Source organism: Mobula birostris, chromosome 17 (genome assembly GCF_030028105.1).
Source record: "Mobula birostris isolate sMobBir1 chromosome 17, sMobBir1.hap1, whole genome shotgun sequence".
Lineage (NCBI taxonomy): Eukaryota > Metazoa > Chordata > Chondrichthyes > Myliobatiformes > Myliobatidae > Mobula > Mobula birostris.
The window spans coordinates 2,089,522-2,115,913 of record NC_092386.1 but is presented as its reverse complement, the minus strand read 5'-3'; the positions used below and the strand labels follow the sequence as shown (position 1 = coordinate 2,115,913).

Sequence of the window (26,392 nt, the reverse complement as noted above, 5' to 3'; positions counted from 1 at the left end):
ATCACAGTTATGTGAACATTTTAAATTAACTTGAAAAATATAAATATTTCTATTAAATATATTAGATGCTTTTTCAAAATATCTGTGGTTGTTATTTGCCACAAACTTTATAATTCCTCCACCCTGATGACGTACTGTAAATATTGATTTCTGCTTCTGATGTAAAAAAAAATTCTCTCCCCTCCCTTCTTCTTCTATTCCCCACTCTGGCCTCTTACCTCTTCTCACCTGCCTATCACCTCCCCCAGTGTCCCTCCTACTTCCTTTTCTCCCATGGTCCACTCTCCCTCCTATCAGATTCCTTCCTCTCCAGCCCTTTACCTTTCCACCAACCTTAATTCACTTATCACCTCCATCCCCCTCCCCCCACCTCTTTATTCTGACATCTTCCCCCTTCCTTTCCAGTGCTGATGAAGGGTCTCAGTCTGAAATGTCAACTCTTTATTCATTTCCATAGATGCTGCCTGACCTGCTGTTATCCCCAGCAATTTTTGTGTGTTGCTCCGGATTTCCAGCATCTGCCAAATCTCTTGTGTTTATAATTTTTTTCTTTTGGCCATCAGGGAAGAACATTTGCACAACAAAATTATTTTTTTTTAGAACAATTAAATGTTTGACAATATTTGTGTACATTAATCATCTGTTAAATCTTTCCAAATAATTTTTCACATTATTTCCAAAAAAAAATTACGTTGGAGGGGTTTGTTTAAGGACTGATGGTTAAGCTATTTAAACATCTGTCACCAATGTACAGAACATGCTTGGTAAACTTTCCAGTCATTCACAGTTAGATGTTAGTGTCAGGAGGACAAATGGTCTAACCTTGCTCTAATGTCTTACAGTCCAATAAACATGAAAGATTTTGTCTCTGTAATGGCAGAACAAGTTGAGGCTTTGGACGTCCACATCAGGACTTTGTACCCAATTACAACAAGAGGATTAGCAAGGTTCAAAGTAAATGTATTATTAGAGTATATATCACCATGTAGAACCCTGAGATTCATTTTCTTGCAGGCATACTCAATAAATCCAATAATCATAATAGAATTAATGATAGACTGTACAACCAGTGTGCAAAGACAATGGTGCAAACACAGAAAGAAAGAAATCCTACGAATAATACACAGGCCGAAAAGAAAGACAACATAAATTCAGTAGTCATATTGTTTCTGCAGTCATAAAATTGCTCTGTTTTACTTGGCATAAAAGTGATGGAAATCCAGTCAGTGCTTTTGGAGAATAGTAACATTGTATTTTACCATTCTGAACACAAACCTTGCAATATTGCAAGTGGTGATCGGGGATTCATTGTATAGGCAACAGGCAGGAGGTTCTGTGGGTGAGAACGAGATCCCTGGGTGCTAGGTTACCTCCCGGGTGCCAGGGTGAGGGACATCTTGGATTGAGTCCACATTCTTAAGTGGGAAGGTGAGCAGCCAGAGGTCGTGGTTCACATTGGGCCAATGACAGGGACAGAATGGGTGACAAAGTCCTGAAAAGTGAATTCAGGGAGTTAGCTGCTCACTTAAAGCTGCAATCTCAGGATTGCTATCTGTGCCATTTGCTAGAGAGGACCAAAATATGAAGATCATACAGTTTAACACATGACTAAGGAGATGGCACAGGAGGGAGGGCCTCCTAATTTTGGATCATTTGGCTCTCTTCCACGGAAGGTGGGCCCTGTTCAGAAGGGGCGGTTTGCACCTGAACTGGAGGGGGACTAACATCACAGCAAGAAGGCTTGCCTGTGCTACACGATGGGTTTTAAACTGGAGATGCAGGAGGATGGGAACAGATAGTAAAGTGGTTGTGGAGAAAAATGTTGTTGAGCCTACATACAAAGTCAGGACTCAAAAGGTTGAGCATGTTGGGACTAATGTTCTGAGCTGCATACATTACAATGCAAGGAGTAATGTAGGAAAGATGGATGAGCTCAGGGCATGGATAAATACCTGGAATTATGATGACATGACATTGATCGGCCTTATTTCTAGCCGTGATGAGACAACCTACAGAGGAAAGGTTAACACCCTGACACGATAACAACCTCTCCCTCAATGTCCAAAAAACAAAAGAGCTGATCGTGGATTACAGGAGGAACGGAGACAGGCTCGTCCTGATCAACATCAATGGGACTGCAACTGAGAGGGCAAGTAGTTTTAAGTTCCTTGGTACACATATCACTGAAGATCTCACCTGGACTGTACACACCAGCTTTGCGGCAAAAAAAAAGCACTACAGCATCCCTTCCACCTCAGGCGACTGAAGAAGTTTGGCATGAGCCCTCAAATCCTCAAAACCTTCTATAGGGGCACCATTGAGAGTATCGTGACTGGCTGTATCACTGCCTGGTATGGAAACTGCACCAACCTTGATCGTTCCGCACTGCAGAGAGTGGTACGGACAGCCCAGCGCACCTGCGGATGTGAACTTCCCTCCATTGAGGACAGTTATAGCAGCAGGTTTGTAAAAAGGGCCTGGAAGATCATCGGGGTCAACAGTCACCCCAACCATAAACTGTTTCAGCTGCTTTCATCTGAGAAGCAGTACCGCAGCGATAAAGCCAGGACAACAGGCTATGGGACAAATTCTTTCTACAAGCCATTAGACTTATAAATTCACATGTCTGTACATTGCGACAGAGTCATAACACAAAGATTATGGGATGGATGTAAGATTTAAATAAAATCGATTTGATTCAATTCAATTGTACCCATTAGTGAGATCTGGTTGTAGGAGCTCAATGTTCCAGGGTTCCATTGATTTCAATATGATAGGGTGGGAGGGACTAAAGGGGGAGGGGTGGCATTACTACTCAGGAAAAATGTCACAGCAATGCTCAGTCAGGACAGACAGGAGAACTCGGTGACTGAGACTATTTGGGTGGAACTCAGGAATAAGAAAGGGATGACCACATTAGTAGGATTAACAGACTGAGAGATTTCGAGGAGCAAATTTGTCAAGAGATCACAGACTGTTGCAAGAAACATAAGGTTGTGATAGTAGGTGATTTTAACTTTCCACATATTTACTGGGATTCCCATACTGTCAAAGGACTAGATGGGATAGAGTTTGTCAAATGTGTTCAGGAAAGTTTCCTTAGTCAGTACATAGAAGTCCCAACTAAAGGAAGTGTTATACCAGGTCCTATTAGGGAATGAGACAGAGAAGGCAAAACAAGTTTGTGTAGGGAAACACTTTGCATCTAATGATCATAATACGATTAGTTTCAAGGTAATTATATAAAAGAATAGGTCAAGTCCTTAGCATGAGATTCTAAATTGGAGAAACGCTAACCTTAGTGGTATTAGAAAGGATCTGACAAATGTGTATCGGAAGAAGCTGTTTTCTGGCAAAGGCATACTTGGGAAGTGGGAGGCCATGAGAAACAAAATTTTGAGAGTACAAAGTAAATGTGTTCCTGTCAAAATAAAAGACAAGGATAACAAGTTTATGGAACTTTGGTTTCCAAGATATTTTGAGAACCTGGATAAGAAAAAAAGAGGTGGACAGTACGCACAGGCAGGCAAGATAAATTAGGTACTTGAGGTGCATAGGAAATGCGAGAGATCACTTAAGAAATAAATCATGAGGGCTAAAAGAAGACAAGAAGTTGCTCCAGCAGACATGGTGAAAGAGAACCACAAAACCATAAGACCATTAGAAATAGGAGCAAATTAAGCCATTTGGCCTACCAAGTCTGCTATTTCATCACGGGTGATCCATTTTTCTTCTCAGCCCCAACCTCCTGCTTTCTCCCCACATCCCTTCATGCCCTGACCAATCAAGAACTTATCAACCTCTCCCTGAAATATACATAAAGACTTGGCCTCCACAGCTGCCTGCGGCAAAGAATTCCACAGACTCACCACTCTCTGGCCAAAGAAATTCCTCCTCATCTCCATCTATTCCTCCTCAGCCCTTCTATTCTGAGTCTGTGTCCTCCGGTCTTAGACTCTCCCACCATAGGAAACATACTCTTCACATCCACTCTATTAAGGCCTTTCACCATCTGATAGATTTCAACTAGTTCACCCCTCATTCTTCTGAATTCCAGTGAATGCAGACCTAGAGCCATCATATGCTCTTCATATGACAAGCCGTTCAATCCTGGAATCATTTTTGTGAACGTCTTTTGAACCCTCTCCAGTTTCAGCACATCCTTTCTAAGATAAAGGGCCCAAAACTACTGACAATACTCCAAGAGAGGCCTCACCAGTGCTTTAAAAAGTCTCAACATTGCATCCTTGCTTTTATATTCTAGTCCTCTTGAATATATGTACATAGATAATAGATATGTACATAGATAAATGGGAGTACCAATGGTCACTGCTAATTAGCCGGTATATCCAGACCCTTATTTTAAAGCCAGTACAATACAGTTAGAAATAATTTTGGTTATTTGAAACCCAGCTGTCTGATGTTAATCATTGTAAGAATCCATTGTCCCAGAGGATCAAGCTACCTAAATGTTAAATTCAGTGCTCTGCTTTTTGCAGAACCTCAACTCTTAATCTTAGATTGTTTATCTAATGTAATATTTTGCTATTCTTTGGTCTTTACATTTGGTCTTGGTCTTTGATTTTTTTCATTTCATATGTTAGTCCAGCATCATAAACATTAGGTTACTATGTCCCAGCTCTTTTTATCTGATAATGGCAGAGCGAATTAAAGGATTCCAATAATGAAATGCCGTCTTGTAGGGAAATTAATGCATGTAACATACATGTTAGTATGTTTGCTTTCAGATTCATTTATTTCTCACACATACATCAAAACACACGGTGGAAAGCGTTGTTTGCATTAACAACCAACACAAGCTAAGCCTGTACTGAGGATAGCCCACAAGTGCTGCCATGTTGCAGGTGCCAGCAATGTATTGCGGGGAAGGCGGACAAGTTGAGGGCGTGGATTGACACGTGGAATTATGACGTTATAGCAATTAGTGAAACTTGGCTACAGGAGGGGCAGGACTGGCAGCTTAATATTCCAGGGTTCCGATGTTTCAGACGTGATAGAGGCAGAGGAATGAAAGGTGGGGGAGTAGCATTGCTTGTCAGGGAAAATGTTACAGCAGTGCTCAGGCAGGACAGATTAGAGGGCTTGTCTACTGAGTCCTTATGGGTGGAGCTGAGAAACAGGAAAGGTATGGCCACATTAGTGGGGTTGTATTATAGACCACCCAATAGTCAGTGAGAATTGGAAGAGCAAATCTGCAGAGAGATAACAGGCAACTGCAGGAAACATAAAGTTGTGGTGGTAGGGGATTTTAATTTTCCATACATTGATTGGAATTCCCATACTGTTAGGGGTCTAGATGGTTTAGAGTTTGTAAAATGTGTTCAGGAAAGTTTTCTAAATCAATATATAGAGGGACCAACTAGAGGGGATGCAATATTGGATCTCCTGTTAGGAAATGAGTTAGGACAAGCAACAGAAGTGCGTGTAGGGGAGCACTTTGGTTCCAGTGATCATAACACCATTAGTTTCAACTTGATCATGGACAAGGATAGATCTGGTCCTAGGGTTGAGGTTCTGAACTGGAAGAATGCCAAATTTGAAGAAATGAGAAAAGATCTAAAAAGCGTGGATTGGGACAGGTTGTTCTCTGGCAAGGATGTGATTGGTAGGTGGGAAGCCTTCAAAGGAGAAATTTTGAGAGTGCAGAGCTTGTATGTTCCTGTCAGGATTAAAGGTAAAGTGAATAGGAATAAGGAACCTTGGTCCTCAAGAGATATTGCAACTCTGATAAAGAAGAGAGAGTTGTATAACATGTATAGGAAACAGGGAGTAAATAAGGTGCTTGAGGAGTATAAAAAGTGCAAGAAAATACTTAAGAAAGAAATCAGGAGGGCTAAAAGAAGACATGAGGTTGCCTTGGCAGTCAAAGTGAAGGATAATCCAAAGAGCTTTTACAGGTATATTAAGAGCAAAAGGATTGTAAGGGATAAAATTGGTCCTCTTGAACATCAGAGTGGTCGGTTATGTGAGGAACCAAAAGAAATGGGGGAGATCTTAAATGGGTTTTTTGCGTCTGTATTTACTAAGGAAACTGGCATGAAGTCTATGGAATTAAGGGAAACAAGTAGTGAGATCATGGAAACTGTACAGATTGAAGAGGAGGAGGTGCTTGCTATCTTGAGGCAGATTAAAGTGGATAAATCCCCAGGACCTGACAGGGTATTCCCTCGGACCTTGAAAGAGACTAGTGTTGAAATTGCAGGGGCCCTGGCAGATATATTTAAAATGTCGGTGTCTACAGGTGAGGTGCCGGAGGGAGAGTAGCTCATGGTGTTCCGTTGTTTAAAAAAGGATCGAAAAGTAATCCGGGAAATTATAGGCCAGTAAGTTTGACGTCGGTAGTGGGTAAGTTATTGGAAGGAGTACTAAGAGACAGAATCTACAAGCATTTGGATAGACAGGGACTTATTAGGGAGAGTCAACATGGCTTTGTGCGTCATGTTTGACCAATCTATTGGAGTTTTTCGAGGAGGTTACCAGGAAAGTGGATGAAGGGAAGGCAGTGGATGTTGTCTACATGGACTTCGGTAAGGCCTTTGACAAGGTCCCGCATGGGAGGTTAGTTAGGAAAATTCAGTCGCTAGGTATACATGGAGGGGTGGTAAATTGGATTAGATATTGGCTCAATGGAAGAAGCCAAAGAGTGGTAGTAGAGAACTGCTTCTCTCAGTGGAGGCCTGTGACTAGTGGTGTGCCACAGGGATTAGTGCTGGGTCCGTTGTTATTTGTCATCTATATCAATGATCTGGATGATAATGTGGTAAATTGGATCAGCAAATTTGCTGATGATACAAAGATTGGAGGTGTAGTGGACAGTGAGGAAGGTTTTCAGAGCCTGCAGATAGACTTGAAACAGCTGGAAAAATGGGCTGAAAAATGGCAGATGGATTTTGATACAGAAAGTGTGAGGTGTTGCACTTTGGAAGGACAAACCAAGGTAGAACATACAGGGTTAATGGTAAGGCACTGAGGAGTGCAGTGGAACAGAGAGATCTGGGAATACAGATACAAAATTCCCTAAAAGTGGCATCACAGGTAGATAGTGTCATAAAGAGAGCTTTTGATACATTGGTCTTTATTAATCAAAGTATTGAGTATAAGAGCTGGAATGTTATGATGAGGTTGTATAAGGCATTCGTGAGGCCGAATCTGGAGTATTATGTTCAGTTTTGGTCACCAAATTAGAGGAAGGATATTAATAAGTTTGAAAGAGTGCAGAGAAGATTTACATGGATGTTGCCAGGACTTGAGAAACTGAGTTACAGAAAAAAGTTGAATAGGTTAGGATTTTATTCCCTGGAGCGTAGAAGAATGAGGGGAGATTTGATAGAGGTATATAAAATTATGATGGGTATAGATAGAGTGAATGCAAGCAGGCTTTTTCCACTGAGGCAAGGGGAGAAAAAAAACAGAGGACATGGGTTAAGGGTGAGGGGGGGAAAGTTTAAAGGAAACATTAGTGGGGGCTTCTTCACACAGAGAGTGGTGGGAGTGTGGAATGAGCTGCCAGACGAGGTGGTAAATGCGGGTTCTTTTTTAACATTTAAGAATAAATTGGACAGATACATGGATGGGAGGTGTATGGGGGGATATGGTCTGTGTGCAGGTCAGTGGGACTAGGCAGAAAATGGTTCCGCACAGCCGAGAAGGCCAAAAGGCCTGTTTCTGTGCTGTAGTTTTTCTATGGTTTCTATGGTTTCTAATGTGTACCCACTACTTACCAACCCTAACCCATCTGGATTTGCAATGAAGGAGGAAACTGTTGAAAATCCACACAGTCACAGGGAGAACAGGCAGCAGCGGGAATTGAACCCTGATCAGGAGAAGAGAGCATGGCCTGGGTGGTGGGGTCCTTGCTGACGGATGCTGCCTTCCTGGGCAAGTGCTCTTTGTAGATGTGCTGAATATGGGGAGGGGTTCCCAACCTTTCTTATTCCCTGGACCCCTACCGTTAACCGATGGTTCTGTGGCCCCAGGTTGGGAACCCCTGCCGGAGGGGCACTCCTCCTTCTCTCCACTCAAATATGATCTGAAAACAGCGTGCCTGCTCGCAACCATGCTCTGCCAAAGTTTTCTCCAAGTTTTTAAAACTTTTGTAATGACTTCACCACCTGCTTCAGATGGTAAGCAGAGGGCAGGCAAGGATTTAATTCGTAGCACCCAGCTTCATTTACCACTGTGGTTGCGTGTCAGACCAGGTTCACTGTGCATTTTAATCCCACCAGTACCATCCACTTTCTCACTGTGTGAAACTTCCAGTGTTCCCGTTGCTAAAGAATAGCACATACTAGAGTCATAGAACACTACAGCACAGAAACACACCCTTCGGCCTGTCTAGTCCATGCTGAACCATTTAAACTGCCTACACCTGCACCTTAGCCATAGCCTCATACCCCTCCGATCCATGTACTGATCCAAATTTCTCTTAAATGTTGAAATTGAACCTGCATCCCCCTCTTGCACTGGCAGCTCATGCCACACCCTCACCATCCTCGGAGTTGAAAAGTTTCCCTTCATCTTCCCCTTAACCCATGTCATCTAATTCCAGTCCCACCCAAGCTCAGTGGAAAAAGCCTGCTTGTATTTACCCTATCTATACCCCTCACAGTTGTGTATACTTCCATCAAATCAACCCTCAGTCTTCTATGTTCTGGGGAATAAAGTCCAAACCTACTCAATCTTTCCCTGTAACTCAGGTCCTCAAGTCCCCAAATCCCAGCAACATCCTTGTAAATTTTCCTCTGCATGCTTTCAATCCTTCCCGTAGGTAGGTGACCAAAACTGCACACAATACTCCAAATTAGGCCTCACAAGTGCCTTATTTATTTTTTTACAGTAAAGCAGAGAAACACAATGGAATCAATGACAAACTCCTCACAAAGACTAACAACCAACGGAAGGAGAAAGGGTAGGGGGAAAGGGGAAGAGGAGAAGGGGAGAGGGAAGAAGAAATGGGAAAGGAAAGGGAGAAAGGGAAGAGGGAAAGGGAATTGGGAAAGGGAATAGGGAAGGGATAGGGAAAGGGATAGGGAAAGGGATAGGGGAAGGGATAGGGGAAGGGATAGGGGAAGGGATAGGGGAAGGGAAGGGGGAAAGGGAAGGGAGGGGGAAAGGGAAGGGGAAGGGGAAGGGAAGGGGAAAGGGAAGGGGAAGGGGGAAAGGGAAGGGGAAGGGGAAGGGGAAAGGGAAGGGGGAAGGGATGGAGGAAGGGATGGAGGAAGGGATGGGGGAAGGGAAGGGGGAAGGAAAGGGGGAAGGCTACCGTGGTACCTAAGAATGGCCCTCTTGCACTGCAACTCTGAGCAACCTATGGATGTGAATCCTGTCTTCAAGTTCAACCTTCCAAAGTGAATCACTTCATACTTTTCCAGATTGAACTCCATCTGTTACTTCTCAGCCCAGCTCTTCATCTTGTCAATGTCTGGTTACAACCCACAGACATGTTCTACACTATCACAGCACCACCAACCTTTGTGTGACCTGCAGACTTACTAATCCACCCTTCCTCAGCCAAGTAACTTATAAAAAAAATCACAAAGAACAGAATTCCTAGTACAGATCCATGCGGAACACTACTGGTCATCGTCCTCCAGGCAGAATACACTCCATCTAAAACCACCCTCTGCCTTCTTGGGGTGAACCACTTCCAAATCCATGGACCTAATGTTTCCTGCCTTTCTGAATGAGCCTATCATTGGGACCCTTGACGAATGCTTACTGAAATACCTTCTCCCTTTGGATTTGTTGCCTATGCCTTCTCTGGTTAGTGGAAGTAAATAAAGACACACTGTGACCACCAGTACAATTTAACCTATTTATTTTTGGTTGAGCCTGTCAAAGTCCACCCTTACATCCCCATTATGAGAGGTGGAAATGGGTAAGGCTGCTCAACAAGGCTCTGGTGAAGCTGTACAGGCCAATCCCTGTACAGTGGATGCAGTGAATTGATGAACTCCGACCATCCCCTTCAAAGGACAATGGAGACAGGAGGTCATCAATGGCCTGTGCTTCCCTAAAGAGCCAAGGGCCCAAGTAGTAAGCTTTTTGACTGGGACTTGCATTCCGCGGGCATCTATCTATCAAAAGCACAGGAGATTCTGCAGATACTGGGAATCCAAAGCAACTGACACAAAATGCTGGAGGAACTCAGCACGTCAGGCAGCACTTATGGATATGAATAAACAGTCAACGTTTCAAGCTGAGACTCTTCATAAGGACTGGAAAGTAAGGGAGAAGACACCAGAATAAGGAGATGGCAGGAGGGGAAGGAAGGCAAGCTAGAAGGTGATAGGTGAAGCCATGGGAGGGGAGGGGAGATGAAGTAAGAAACTAGAAGCTGATAGGTGGAAAAGATAAGGGGCTAGGAAGAAGGAATCTGATAGGAGAGGGGAGTGAACCAAAAGAGAAAGGGAAGGAAGGGCACTAGGAGGAGATGATAGGCATGTGAGGAGCACAGAAGAGGTAAGGGGGGGAGAAAGTGGAGAACTGAAGAAGAGGAAAGGAGGGGGGATAAATTTCCAGAAGTTAGAGAAATCGATGTTCATGCCATCAGATAGGAGTATGAGATGTTGCTCTTCCAATCTGAGAGTGGGCTCATCATGGCAGGAGAGGAGGCCATGGACACACATGCCAGAATGGGAATGGGGATAGCAATTAAAATGGTTGGCCAGCGGGAAACCCTGCTCTCTCCAGATGGTACAAAGATGCTTCCATTTCTTACCTCCCCGATCTCGTACTGCCAGGTTATAGCCACTCTTCAGCAGGACATTCAGCTGGTACATTCCTGTGCTTGCCAACAGATGATCAATTTTACTTGATCCAAGTTCTTGGTTCTCCTGCAGAAAGTAAATAAAATAAATAATTGGATACCTGAAAAGAGAACTTCAAAGGAAACTTCACATTACACTCAGTGGCCACTTTATGAGGTATACCTGCTCGTTAATGCAAATAAGGAGAAGGGGAGGGAATTTATTTTTTTTTTACCAGAAGGAGAAATCAATATTCACACCATCAGAGACTACCCAGACAGAATATAAGATATTGTTCTTTCACACTGAGCGTGGCCTCATCAACCCCTAAATAAAACTGACAACCTGAGTGTAGAATCCTAAAAAGCAAGACCATAGGTTGTGGAATCAGTTCAGCAATGGGGTGAGTGAAGTTATCCCCTCTGGATCAAGATCCTGATGGTTGAAGGGTATTAACTGTTCTTGAACCTAGTGGTATGGCACCTCTGGCTCCTGTACTTCCTTCCCGGGGTAGTGGTGAGAAAGGAGACAGGCCAGGGTGGTGGGGGTCCTTGAAGATAGATTCATTTTATTGAGGCAGCACTCCTAGTAGATGTACCCAATGGTTATAGAGTCATAGATTACTACAGCACAGAAACAGGCCCATCGGCCCATCCAGTTTCTGCCTAGCCCCATTGACCTGCACCCAGACAATTGCCATCCATAAGCCTCTAATCCATGTACTTTCCCAAACTTCACTTAAATATTGAAATCAAACCTCCAACTACCACTTCTCTTGGCAGCTCGTTCTACACCCGCACCACCCTCTGAGAGGGGTAGCTCCTCCTCAGGCTCCCCTGGCACTGAGCATGGGCTCATGGTAGACATAGACATAGACATAGAAAACCTACAGCACAACACAGGCCCTTCAGCCCACAAAGCTGTGCTGAACAAGTACTTACTTTAGAAATTACCAAGGGTTACCCATAGCCTTCTATTTTGACTCTCCATGTATCTATCCAGGAGCCTCTTAAAAGGCCCTATCGTATCCGCCCCCACCACCGTTGCTAGCAGCCCATTCCATGCACTCACCACTCTCTGCTTAAAAAAATTACCCTTGACATCTCCTCTGTACCTGTTTCCAAGCACGTTAAAACTATGCCCTCTCGTGCTAGCCATTTCAGCCCTGGGAAAAAAACCTCTGACTATCCACACGGTCAATGCCTCTCATCATCGGAGAAGTGTGAGGTGGTACACTTTGGAAGGACAAACTCCAAGGCAGAGTACAAAGTAAATGGCAGGATACTTGGTAGAGTGGAGGAGCAGAGGGATCTCGGGGTACATGTCCACAGATCCCTGAAAGTTGCCTCACCGATAGATAGGGTAGTTAAGAAAGCTTGTGGAGCATTAGCTTTCATAATTCGAGGGATAGAGTTTAAGAGTCGCGAGGTAATGATGCAGCTCTATAAAACTCTGGTGAGGCCACACTTGGAGTACTGTGTCCAGTTCTGGTCACCTCACTATAGGAAGGATGTGGAAGCACTGGAAAGGGTACAGAGGAGATTTACCAGGATGCTGCCTGGTTTAGAGAGTATGCATTATGATCAGAGATTAAGGGAGCTAGGGCTTTACTCTTTGGAGAGAAGGAGGATGAGAGGAGACATGATAGAGGTGTACAAGATATTAAGAGGAATAGATAGAGTGGATAGCCAGCGCCTCTTCCCCAGGGCACCACCACTCAATACAAGAGGACATGGCTTTAAGGTAAGGGGTGGGAAGTTCAAGGGGGATATTAGAGGAAGGTTTTTTACTCAGAGAGTGGTTGGTGCGTGGAATACACTGCCTGAGTCAGTGGTGGAGGCAGATACACTAGTGAAATTTAAGAGACTACTAGACAGGTATATAGAGGAATTTAAGGTGGGGGGTTATATGGGAGGCAGGGTTTAAGGGTTGGCATGACATTGTGGGCCGAAGTGCCTGTACTGTGCTGTACTATTCTATGTTCTATCTTATACACCTCTATAAGGTCACCTCTCATCCCCCGCCACTCCAAGGAGAAAAGGCCGAGTTCACTCAACATATTCTCATAAGGCATGCTCCCTAATGCAGGCAACATCCTTGTAAATCTCCTCTGCACCCTTTCTATAGTTTTCACATCCTTCCTGTAGTGAAGCGACCAGAACTGAGCACGGTACTCCAAGTGGGGTCTGACCAGGGTCCTATATAGCTGTAATATTACTTCTCGGCTCTTAAACTCAATCCCATGGTTGCTGAAGGCCAATGCACTGTATGCCTTCTTAACCACAGAGTCAATCTGCACAGCAGCTTTGAGTGTCCTATGGACTCAGACCCCAAGATCCCTCTGATCCTCTACACTGCCAAGAGTCTTACCATTAATAATATATTCTGTCATCATATTTGACCTACCAAAATGAACCACCTCACACTTATCTGGGTTGAACTTCATCTGCCATTTCTCAGCCCAATTTTTCATCCTCTCAATGTCCCGCTGTAACCTCTGACAGCCCTCCACACTATCCACAACACCCCCAGCCTTTGTGTCACCAGCAAATTTACCAACCCATCCCTCCATTTCCTCATCCAGGTCATTTATCAAAATCGCAAAGAGAAGGGGTCCCAGAACTGATCCCTGAGGCACACCACTGGTCACTGATCTCCATGCAGAATATGACCCATCTACAACTACTCTTTGCCTTCTGTGGGCAAACCACTTCTGGATCCACAAAGCAAAGTCCCCTTGGATTCCATTCTTCCTTACTGTCTCAATAAGTCTTGCATGGAGTACCTTATCAAATGCCTTGCTGAAATCCATATACACTACATCTATGGCTCTATCTTCATCAATGTGTTTAGTCACATCCCCCAAAAAATCAGGCTCATAAGGCACAACCTATGTTTGACACAGCCATGCTGACTATTCCTAATCATATTATGCCTCTCCAAATGTTCATAAATCCTGCCTCTCAGGATTTTTTCCATCAACTTACCAGCCACTGAAGTAAGACTCACTAGTCTATAATTTCCTGGGCTATCTCTACTCCCTTTCTTGAAAAAGGGAACAACATCTACAATCCTTCAATCCTCTGGAATCTCTCCTGTCCCCGTTGATAATGCAAAGGTCATTGCCAGAGGCTCAGCAATCTCATCCCTTGCCTCCCTGAAAAAATATAGACAGCAGGCAGAAAGCTGAGAAGCAGGACCTCCCTGGTAGTAATTTCTGGATTGCTGCCTGTGCCACACACCAGTGAGGGAGGAAACAGGATGACTTGGCAGATTAATGGGTGGCTTAGTAGCTAATGCAGTGGGCAGGGCTTCCAATTCTTGAGTTTGAGAAGGTGCTCAAAAAGCTGAAAGGCCCAAGGGTACATAAGTCACCCAGGCCGGATGAACAGCACCCTCGGGTTCTGAAAGGGGTAACAGTAGAGATTGTGGAGGCATTAGATATGATCTTTCAAAAATCATTGGACTCTGGCATGGTGCCAGTGGTCCGGAAAATTGCAAATGTCACTCCACTCATTAAGAAAGGTGGAAAGCAGCAGAAAGTAAATTATAGACCAGATAGCCTGACCTCTGTGGTTGGGAAGATGCTGGAGTCAATTGTTAAAGATGAGGTTATGGAGTATTTGGTGACACAGGACAAGATAGGACAAAGTCAGCATGGTTTCGTTAAGGGAAAATCCTGCCTGATGAACATGTTGGAATTCTAGGAGGACATTACACATAGGATAGATAAAGGCGATGCAGTGGATGTTGTATACTTTGTATTTGGACTTTCAGAAGGCCTTTGACAAGGTGTTGCATATGCGGTTGCTTACCAAGTTAAGAGCCCATGGTATTATAGGAAAGTTACCAAGATGGTTAGAGCATTGGCTGATTGATAGGAGGCAGTGAGTGGGAATAACAGTTTTTTTTCTGGTTGGCTGCCAATGACTAGTGGTGTTCTGCAGGGGTCAATCTTGAGACCACTTCTTTTTATGCTGTATATCAATGATAGATGATGGAATATTTGGCTTTGTTGCCAAGTCTGTAGATGATATGAAGATTGGTGGAGGGGAAGGTAGTGTTGAGGAAACAGGTAGGCTGCAGAAGAATTTAGACAGATTAGGAGAATAGGCAAGAAAGTGGCAGATGAAATACAATGTTGGAAATTGCATGGTCATGCACTTCGTCAGTAGAAATAAATGTATAGACTATTTTCTAAACAGGGAGAAAATCCAAAAATCTGAGATGCAAAGGGACTTGGGAGTCCTTGTGCAGAACACCCTAAAGGTTAACTTGAAGGTTGAGCCATTCGTGAGGAAGGTAAATGCAATGTTAGCATTCATTTCGAGAGGTCGAGAATACAAGAGCAGGGATGTGATGCTGAGGCTTTATAAGGCACCGGTGAGGCCTCACTTTGAGTATTGTGAATAGCTTTGGGGTCCTTACCTTAGAAAAGATGTGCTGGCGTTGGAGAGGGTTCAGAGGAGGTTCACGAGGATGATTCCGAGAAAGAAAGGGTTATCACACAAGATACATTTGATAATTCTGGGTCTGTACTCACTAGAAGTTAGAAGGATGAGGGGGATCTCATTGAAACTTTTTGAATGTTGAAAGGCCTGGACAGAGTAGATGTGAAAAGGATGTTTCAGATTGTGGGGGAGTCTAGAACAAGAGGCTACAGCCTCAGGATAGAGGGGTGTCCATTCAAAACAGAGATGCGGAGAAATTTCTTTAGCTAGAGGGTGGCAGCTATGGAGGCCAGGTCGATGGGTATATTTAAGTCAGAGATTGCTGGGTTCTTAATTGGACATGGTATCAAAGGTTACAGGGAGAAGGCCAGGAACTGGGGTCGAGGAGTGGAAAAAGGATCAGCCATGATTGAATGGCAGAGCAGACTCAATGGGCCAAATGGCCTAATTCTGCTCCTATGTCTTATGGTCTTAAACATTTTACCTTGCACCTTAAGCTATAGACTCTAGTAGCAGTCTTGCTCAACCTCAAGGGGAAAAGCCTGCTTGCATTTGCCCTAACTATACCCCTCATAATTTTTTATATGCCCATCAAATCTCCCCACATTCTCCTACACTCCAGGGAATGAATTTCTAACCTATTCAACCTCTCACAATAGCGGTTCAGTAAGGAAGGGAAGATAATTTGTCGCAGCTAAAAGTACTGGCTAAGGGAAGCACAGTGATTAGCTCAGGGCTGTTACAGCTTAGGGCTTCGGAGTTCACAGTTCAACTCTGGTGTCCTCTGTAAGGAGGTTCTACATCCTCCCCACCATCCGACCAGTTCCTGTAGGTTGCTGGTGCATGAGTGCAGTCAGCAAGAACAAGCCCTCAGCAGTCTGCCGATGAATGCACGCACACATTTCATCTTGTTTCCACCAACCGAACACTGCAGAGCAACACTGACGGGACGGGTCTGCCCCCAATCCAGTATGGACGCTGCACCACACCAGCTTTGGGCTTCGCCCTCCTGGCAGCTGCAACAGGCGGCACCGCCTTGGTTGTAGTCCACACTCAACCGAGGCCATGCAAGTCAGTCTCACCAATAAGCCAGTGAACCAGATTTGTAGTATTATGCATTACCATGGTCCTACAGGGTTTTGCAAACACAAGAAAAACCTTTGAGGCAATCAGACGCTGTTAGACTGCACACCACATTCACACACCGACTCCAACATCTTTCTGTAACCGGTAGCAACACAGTACAGGGACTAGTCAGGAGATTTGCATTTGACTTAAATATTGCTTGCTCATTAATATAAATAGAAATGTCCAATGTTATTGATAAATGGCATCCCCTGTGTTGACCTATGATTGATTTGATAAATATTCATCCTGTTAGGATTCATTTTAAATGCCATCAGATTATAAAACAACTTCACTTTCTTCCGATTATTAGTGCAATTAAATATTACTGAACCGTGAAGGGAAAGACAAGACATGCTTCAAAGAGCTTTGAGACTTATAATATTAAACATCAGTTTTTTAATGAATATTTTGCAGAGTGTCATCAGTTTTAACAATAATTCACCAGTATATGAACTGATCGAATACACTAGTGTTCAGTTTTCATATAGTAAATTTCAATTTTCAAATTTGTTGATTTGTGACTGTGGAGATTAACCACTGTCCGTGCACTATACAGGCAGGCAATGCAGATACAGATTTCTGTGTATAATACACTACATTCTCCCCGTGGAGATTAACCAATGTCCCTGCACTATACAGGAAGTTTGATCAATGCCAAAAATACAAAAGCAATCCAACCACAAATACAATATTCCTTCCATGTGCAATATGTTTATACCTTGAATTTAATGCCCCAAAACACCTTCAGAACATACAGCAAAACATTTAATACTTTAATAAATGAATTAACAAGTACAAGCTTTCAGGTACAAAATACTTGCATATGCAGGGTCCTTAGTGTTGTGAATGATCCCTCCCAACTGTCCAACAATCTATTTGACCAACTTCCATCAGGCAGGAGGTACTGTAGCATTAGTACAAGAACTGTTAGGATGGGAAACACTTCTTCCTCACACAGCTGAACTCCTGGCCGCTATCCATTTAACTGATTATCCTCATCTGCCAGCGTTCCAAATGAATAATTCCATCAATTTGTCTCCAGTCTATAACAGGTCCAATAGCAACAAAGAGATTGTACCTCAGATGGCAGAAGGAACTACCTCAGCAAGCCCTGGTTACACAACAGTGGTCCTTGGCAAAGGAGTCAGGGACCTCGGCCCATCTCATCCATTCCAATCAAGTTGTCTACCTGAAAATTTGGCACAGATCCCTCTAAAACTTTCTGACCAAAGCGCCTGTGCAAAAGATAGAAACATCTACCTTCTTCTTCCTCTGGCAGCTTGTTTCATATACCCACAACCTCTGTATGGAAAAACATCTTATTTTAATCTTTTCCCTCTCACCATAAACTTATACCTATGTGACTCAGAAGAGCAGAGGGGTGAGGACAACTGCAGCGTTGATTAGGAGATTCCATAGCCAGAGGAAGAGAGACAAGATTCTGCGAGTGTGATGGAGACACCGGGTGGAATGTTGCCTCCCTGGTGCCAGGATCAGGGATATCTCCGATCGTGTCCATCATATTCTCAAGGGCAAGGGTGAGCAGCCAGAAGTATTGGTGTATACAGTATAACGGAAACTATACACCAGTTCATCTGACCACAGGGTTGGGAAGATGTTGGAGCTGATTGTTAAGGGTGTGCGGCACATGATAAAATAAGCTGTAGTCAGCATGGTTTCCTGAAGGGAAAATCTTGCCTGACAAATCAGTCGGAATTTTTTGAAGAAATAACAAGCAGGATAGACAAAGGAGAATTGGTTGGCGTTGCGTACTTGGATTTTCAGAAGGGTTTTGACAAGATGCCACACATGAGACTGCTTAAGAAGCTATGAGCCTGTGGTATTACAGGAGGGATTCTAGCAGGGATAAAGCAGTGGCTGATTGGCAGGAGGCAAAGAGTGGGAATAAAGGGAGCCTTTTCTGGTTTGCTGCCTATGACTAGTCATGTTCCAGAGGAGTTGGTGTTGGAACTGATTCTTTTTACATTATATGTCAATGATTTGGATGACAGAATTGATGGCTTTCTTGCAAAGTTTTACAGATGATCAGAAGATGGGTGGAAGGACAGGTAGCTTTTAGGAAATAGAGAGGCTATAGAGAGACTTAGACAGATTTAGAGAATGGGCAAATGGAATACAGTGTCGGGAAAGATATGGTTATGCACTTTGGTAGAAGAAATGAAAGGGTAGATTTTTCTAAATGGAGAGAAAATATTAAAAAACTGAGGCACAAAGAGACTTGGGAGTCCTTGTGCAGTATACCCGGAAGGTTAATTTGCAGGTTGAGTCTGTGGTGAGGAAGGCAAATGCATTAATTTCAAGAGGGCTAGAATATAAAAGCAAGGATGTAATGTTGAGACTTTATAAAGCACTGGTGAGATTTCACCTGGAGTAGTGTGACCAGTTTTGGGCCTCTTATCTTAGAATGTGCTGAACCTGGAGCGGGTTCAAAGGAGGTTCGAAGTTCAAAGTAAATTTTATTATCAAAGTATATGTATGTCACCACAAAGAATCCTGAGATTCTTTTTCCTCAGCAAATCTCTAGAATAGTAACAATGACAGGATCAATAAAAGACCAACCAGAATGCAGAAGACAACAAACTGTGCCAGTGCAAATATGAATAAGTAGCAATAAATAAAGAGAACATGAAGTAGCAAGGTAAAGAGTCCTTAAAGTTGATCTAGATCCCGGTCAATCCTTAGACAACTTTCTTCACTGTCCACTATGCCACCAGTTTCGGTGTCTTCCATAAATCTGCTTGATCATTTTCAGTCACCATGTTATTATTGCACCAGGTATAATGATATCCAAATATAACAGAGATTGCTAAGGTACTCCAGTCCGTGCAAAACAGGTATTTACAATGCATGCAGTACGGCTAAATTTTTTTTAAATTCCCTTTTTTACATGCAACAAGTGACTCTGATACTCTATAACACTCAAAGGCCATTGGCAAGCCGGGGTGTAGCATTATTCAACTGCACAACAGCCCTCGGGAAGAAGCTGTATCTTTAGTCTTACTGTCTTGGCTAACATGTTTCTGTGTCTCCTACCAGATGGGAGCAGAATGTGCAGTGTCTGGGATGGGTTGGGTCTTTAGTAATGTCACGAGCGTGCCAAGGGCATCGAGAGTTGTAGATTGTCTCAGGTCCGGTAGTTGAATCCCAGTGATGTTCTGAGCTGTACTAATCAGCCGTTGGAGTGCTTTGTAATCTGTTTTGCTGCAGATAGAGCACCACACTGTCATTCTGTACGTCTATATGCTCTTCATCACACATCAATAAAAGTTGTCAAGCAATTTTTGATGCAGATCATCTCTCCTTAAGCACCTCAGGTAATCTAGGCACTCTTGTGCCTTCCCTACTATAGAGTTAATTACTTTTGAAATTACTTGAATTCTGATTTCTTTGTTGACTACCTTGGTAAATAACAAGATCTTTGTTGTCCATGCTTGTGAGTTGCATTGGAGTTAAGAGAAAATCATCAGGAGAATCCTCCATCTCAGATCAGTCAAGGCCATTGGAGTGATTGCATTGTTATTGGCATCTGCCTTCCCTAACAGCAGAAAGAAGCAAATATCTCTCAGTTCACGAGAGGACTGAATCACAGAGACAAATAGGGGGATATAAAAAGGATGGGTGCTTGGCAAACTGATATTCACCAGGAAGTTTCCGATTCACAGGATTACATTGAGTACTTGACTCGGCAGCAAGCCATTTGATCCAAAAACGTCATGTTGGGAGAAATCTACATAATTCACAACCACCAACTTAGGGTTGGGATTTCACTTTAAGAACCTGGTCTAGCATGAAGGTGTTATTATGTAAAGATTTTTATCGTGATTTTGTGTTTAGGTTTTGGAATTCTATGTGTTATGGGTTTCATTAAACATAAAACGCCTCAGTTCCTTTTTATTTGTGAAAACCTACACTGGTGGCCCTGATACTCCAGGGTGATTCCAGAGTTATTGAACTTGTTGGCCATTGCAGTCACTTTGAAACTGCCAGGGTTTTGGGAGCAAAGTGGCATCACTTGTGGCTCAATTCGCGCTTCGAGAAATCACCACGGGCAATACCAGGTATTTCAATGCTATAGTGTCGCTGAGCAACTCCATGGCTGTGAGAATGTTGATTCTACTAGAGCACCTGCCTGAACACGATAAATTCCGATCGCTAAAAACTCCTTTCGAACTAATGGAGTCTGAGCGCCCCAAACAGTTCTTCTCCTTGCTGATGCTCAGCCTTTGGAGCTAATTGACCACATGCTGTCTCCCCCGAGAAGTCACCATCCTTGTTTTATTTCTAAAAGAACTTTTCATGCAGCAAATGCCTGATCCAGTTTGTATAGTCCTCGTTAATGCGTCCATGATGGACTATAGGGAGCTTGCTAAAATGGTTGATAGTCTACACTCAGCCAGGTAGCAGTGCATCATTCCTCCTCCTTTCTCTACCTCAATAAGCCCAGTTAGCAAGGTCCCAAACATAAGGGTGCTGCAGCCGTGAAACAGATGACGCCGGGCCTCCTCCTTTCTCTACCTCAATAAGCCCAGTTAGCAAGGTCCCAAACATAAGGATGCTGCAGCTGTGAAACAGACGACGCTGGGCCTATGTTTTTCCCATGTTTGCTTTAGCACAAATGCGAGGAAGTGCCAACTGCCTTGCAGCTTTGACACTGCTAGAGCATTGGGACAACAGAAGTCTATAAGCACCATAGGTTCCAGCTGCCAGGGTCATCTACCGTTCATACGAACACCCTTTCAGGGCAATGCTTCCTGTATGACACAGATGCTCAAGTGAGCATGCTGCCAGTATCGCCTATTGACAAGAAGGCAAAGAGTGACGAAACCTCACTGGAGACCACCAGGATCCGGACTTAAGGGACACGACGAGTGATGTTACACGTGGGATTACTTTCTGGCTAAAGCGGCTAGACCTCTGGTCAGTGCAGATTTCCTGTGTGCCTAAAGACTGTTACTCCAGCTTAAGAACTGCCAGCTTGTGGATGTTGAGGACTTTGGATGGTTACCCTGCTCCCCCAGTAAGCTCCCCACAAAAGCTCTGTCAAGCATATGCACCACGGCATGTGTGTTTACTCAACTACTGGGTGAATTCCCAGACATCACCAAACCCACATTCTCCACTATGCTCACAAAACATGTCTCAGAGCACTACATTCCCATAATTACATGCGTAGACTAGACCCAGTAAAGCTGGCAACTATGAAAGCTAAGTTTGCCAACATGGAAAGATTATTTGGGAAGATGTTGGAGTCGATTATTAAGGATGAGGTCTCAGGGTACTTGGAGGCACATGATAAAATAGGCCATAGTCAGCATGGTTTCCTCAAGGGACAATCTTGCCCGAAGTAACAAGCAGGATTGACAAAAGGAAAATCAGTTGACGTTGTGTACTTGGGTTTTCAGAAGGTCTTTGACAAGGTTCCACAAGAGGCTGCTTAACAAGCTATGAGCCCATGGTTTTACGGGAAAGATTCTGGCAATGGATAAAGCAGTGGCTGATTGGCAGGAGGCAAAGCGATGGAATAAAGGGAGCCTTTTCTGATTGGCTGCCAGTGATTAGTGATGTTCCACAGGGGTCTGTGCTGGGACCAATTCTTTTTATATTATATGTCAAAGATTTCGAAATTGATGGCTTTGTTGCAAAGTTTGCAGATGATATGAAGATTGGTGGAGGGACAGGTAGTTTTAAGGAAGTAGAGAGGCTGTAGAAGGATTTAGATTAGGAGAACGGGCAAAGAAATAACAGATGGAATACAGTATCCGGAAGAGTATGGTCATGTTCTTTGTGGAAGAAATGAAAGTGTTGACTATTTTCTAAATAGAGAGAAAATACAAGAAACTGAGAAGCAAGGAAACTTGCAAGTCCTTGTGCAGGATTCTCTAAAGGTTAGTTTGCGGGTTCTGTCTGTGGTGAGGAAAGCAAGTGCAATGTTAGCATTCATTTCAAGAGGACTAGAATATAAAAGCAAGGATTAATATTGAAACTTTATAAAGCACTGGTGAGGCCTCACCTGGAGGTTTGGGCCTCGGGCCTCTTTCCTTAGAAAGGATGTGCAGACACTGGAGAGGGTTTAAAGGGGGTTCATGAAAATGATTCCAGGATTGAATGGCTTGTCATATGAAGAGTGATTGGTGGCTCTGCGCCTGTATTCACCGGAATTCCGAAGAATGAGGGGTGACCTCGTTTAAACCTATTGAATGGTATTTCCCATATTAGGGGAGTCTAGGATAAGAGGGCACAACTTCAGGATTGAAGGACGTCCATTTAGAACAGAGATGCAGAGAAACTACTTTAGTCAGAGGGTGGTAGATCTGTGCAATTTGTTGCCACAAGAGGCTGTGGAAGTCAAGTCATTGGGTGTATTTAAGGCAGAGATAGATAGGTTCTTGATTAGCCAGGGCATCAAGGGGTATGGGGAGAAGGCAAGGGAGTGGGGATGACTGGAAGAATTGGATCAGCCCATGATTGAATGGCGGAGCAGACTCAATGGACCAAATGGTCTACTTCTGCTCCTATACCTTATCGTCTTATGATGAAAGTTCTTGATAAATTTGATGTAGAGAGGATGTTTCCTGTGGTAGGAGAGTCTAAGACCAGAGGACACTGCATCAGAATAGAGGGCCATCCTTTTAGAACAGAGATGAGAGCAATTTTTTTGGCCAAAGGGTGGTGAATCTGTGAAATTCTTTGCCACAGGCAGCTGTGGAGCCCAAGTCTTTATGTATACTTAAGGCAGAGTTTGATAGATCCTTCATTGGTCAGGGCATAACGGGATACGGGAGAAGGTAGGAGATTGGGGCTGACAGGAAAATTGGATCAGCCATGATGAAATGGTGGAGCAGATTGGATGGACCAAGTGGCCTAATTCTGCTACTGCATTGTATGTAGGTTAATTAGCCCCTGAGCTTCACCTCTCCATATGGTCCCTAAGTCCAATGGTGGTTGTCACCCATGTGGAGATTACCGATGCCTTAACAAGGCCTCCACCCCCCAATTGTTACCCAGTCCCACACATCCAGGACTTCTTGGTATGTTTAGCTGGAAAGTTAACTTTTTCCAAACTTGATCTAGTTCGAGGCTACCATCAGGTGCTTGTGTGCTCAGAAGCCATTTCTAAAACAGCTGTGAAAACCCTGCTTGGCCTTCTCGAGTTTCTATGTATGCCGTTTGGAACAAAAAATGCAGCACGGACTTTCCAATGACCGAATGACTCTACTAAAAGACTTAGATATTCTTTTGTTTATCTGGATAACATACTTGTCGCCAATATATCCAAATCTGAACATGTGTCTCATCTCCACACACTTCTCAAGTGCTTAAGCCAACACAGGTTGATTATTAACCCTGCTAAATGCCAATTTAGGTTGTCAAGCATTGACTTTCTCGGCCATTGCATCTCTGCAAATGGTACCCACTGACATTCTGTGTTAGTGAGTATGTGTCATGGTCCGGTCCATCGACCCTTGCTCCAGGTTTTCCTACCCTGTTTCTGTTCTTGTTGAGCTCTAATTGAGGCAGCTGATGCTCATTGGGGCTGGCTGCATAAATACCTTCAGAGAGCAGGGCGTGGCTGCTGAATTGTTCTTGTCCTTACTCCTGTATCCCTTCCCCTGCCTTCTGTTTCCTGGCCTGAAGCCCTGCCTTGTCTTGCCAGTAACTCTCGCCTTGCCTGAAGTTCTGTCTTGTCTTGCCTTGCATTGCCTGAAGCCTTGTCTTGTCTTGCTGGTAGCTCTCACCTTGTCTCGCCTGCAGTCTTGTCCTGGAGCCACCCTGTACCTAGCTCCCTTCCTGTCCCTTGCCTCTGCCCAGGTAAGCCAGGCCATCTTGCCATTACCTGCGGTTGGTTCTGTCCCTTCCTGTTCCTTGCCTCTGTCAGGTGGTGATCCGTGCCCTGCCCAGGAGGAGCCTCCAGCCTCCAGCCCCAAGCCTCACTTCAAGCCTCCTGCCAAGCCTTGCCTCGTCTCTAGACTCTAGCCTCAAGCCTGAGGCTAGAGGCTAGAGGCTAGAGGCCTGAGGCGAGGCTTGGCAGGAAGCAGGAGGCTGGAGTCTTCAGACTTGAAGCTAGAGACCCGAGGCGAGGCTTGGCAGGAGGCTCCAACCTCCTGCCAAGCCTCACATCAAGTCTCTAGCCTCTAGCCTCAAGCTTGAAGACGCCAGCCTCCTGCTTCCTGCCAAGCGTCGCCTCAGGCCTCTAGCCTCTAGCCTCAAGCCTGAAGACTCCAGCATCCTGCCAAGCCTCATCTCGTCTCTGGCCTCCTGCCTAGCCTCAAGCCTGAAGACTCCAGCCTCCTGCCAAGCCTCGCCTTGGGTCTCCAGCCTCCTGCCTAGCCTCAAGCCTGAAGACTCCAGCCTCCTGCCAAGCCTCGCCTCGGGTCTCTAGCTTCAAGCCTGAAGACTCCAGCCTCCTGCTTCCTGCCAAGCCTCGCCTCAGGCCTCTAGCCTCTAGCCTCTAGCCTCAAGCCTGAAGACTCCAGCCTCCTGCCAAGCCTCGCCTCGGGTCTCTAGCTTCAAGCCTGAAGACTCCAGCCTCCTGCCTCCTCCCAAGCCTTGCCTCAGGTCTCTAGCCTCTAGTCTCAAGCCTGAAGACTCCAGCCTCCTGCCTCCTGCCAAGCCTCGCCTTGAGTCTCTAGCCTCTAGCCTTAAGAATCCAGCCTCATCCTACCTGCCAGCCAAGCCTCGTTCTGGGGTCCGAGCCAGATGCAAGACCCAGGTACTGGGTCCTTGTCCAGTCTCTGGCTCAGAGTCCAAGCCCGGGCTCCTAGCTCTCTTGTCCAGACCTGTTCCGGGTTCCCGGTTTTCGTGTCTGTGTCTTGCACTTGGGTCCGTTCCCAGCCACCTCCTTATGACAGTATGACATTCTACCTCTCTCTGGGTGAACTTTCTTCTGAGATCCCTATTGGATAGTTTGATGATAATTTTATAAAGCTGATTTCTCATTATGCTCAGCCCCAAATATTCCCTTAATTCACTTAGGTACTCCTCAATCTTCTTCTCTCAACAGGAAAGAAACACCATCTGTTTATCCTTCCATTGCTGTAACAATCCTCATAAATATCTGCCACTTCCTCTCATTATAAAATTTTATTATACAATTATTACTTTTATATAAGTAAACCAAAGTTTAGCACAGATAAGCAGAACTTCCCATACAGAGTTTTAATGAAATGTCTTCAACTAAGAATAATAACATTCTCCACAGATGATGCATAACTTGCCAAATATTTCCAGAATGTTCCATTTTATTTCAGATTTATTGCATTCATAATATTTTTACTTTGAATCATGAGTTCAGATACCAGGACAACATCCCACGCACCTTCAATCTACAGGCCATGACACTCAGGGCCTTGATTATGTTTTTAGTAATTACGTTTTCCTGCTATCATAATTCTATATGTTGTGTGCTGTGTGTGACTGCGGTTCTGTGTTTTGCACTTTGGTCCCAGAGGAACACTGTTTTGTTCGGCTGTATTCATAGGTATGGTTAAGTGGTAATTAAACTTGAACTCGAACTTGTCTGACCTTTCCTGAAATTGGTTTATTATTCTGTGAAAGTTTCAGCAACGAAACTGATGGATTTTTAGCAATCAGAAGTTTCAAGTTATTCTTATATTTTTTTCCCATCAAATTACATAAGATGAAACAATACTGTTATTTCATACATGATGGATGAAACAGGATGGGAACAAAACATTCATTTCAAAGAGACTTGAAATTAAGACATCCAGTGTTTGTACGCTAACATTGCCTAAATTTATTGATTTGGGTCACATTGCTTCTGGTTTCTCCCCACAGTAAATGCTAGATTAGTCCTGGTATCTCCTCAGTTCTACAAATGCAGTTGGACCTTTGCATAATATTACTGAAAAGTGTACTTCAGGTAGACGTGAATGTTCCTTCTACAGCGAGTGCTAAAATACTACTAACTGATTGGTCCCAGCAATGATGAGTGTGGAATTTTGGGGTTTAGGTTGACTGTTATGCTTGTCTACAACAGAGGTAATTACTGCGCTTCAAAAATAT

General features: G+C 44.1%; 1 protein-coding gene across 5 annotated transcripts in view; it reads right to left on the bottom strand.

The window, feature by feature from the left end:
• Positions 1-26,392, bottom strand: part of mctp1a (multiple C2 domains, transmembrane 1a) — a 559,392-nt gene that overhangs the window by 407,752 nt on the left and 125,248 nt on the right. For all 5 annotated transcript variants that reach the window (XM_072281200.1, XM_072281201.1, XM_072281204.1 and 2 more), the window contains exon 3: positions 10,742-10,856. In XM_072281200.1, coding sequence (XP_072137301.1) covers positions 10,742-10,856 — 115 coding nt within the window. The remainder of the gene's footprint in view (positions 1-10,741; positions 10,857-26,392) is intronic.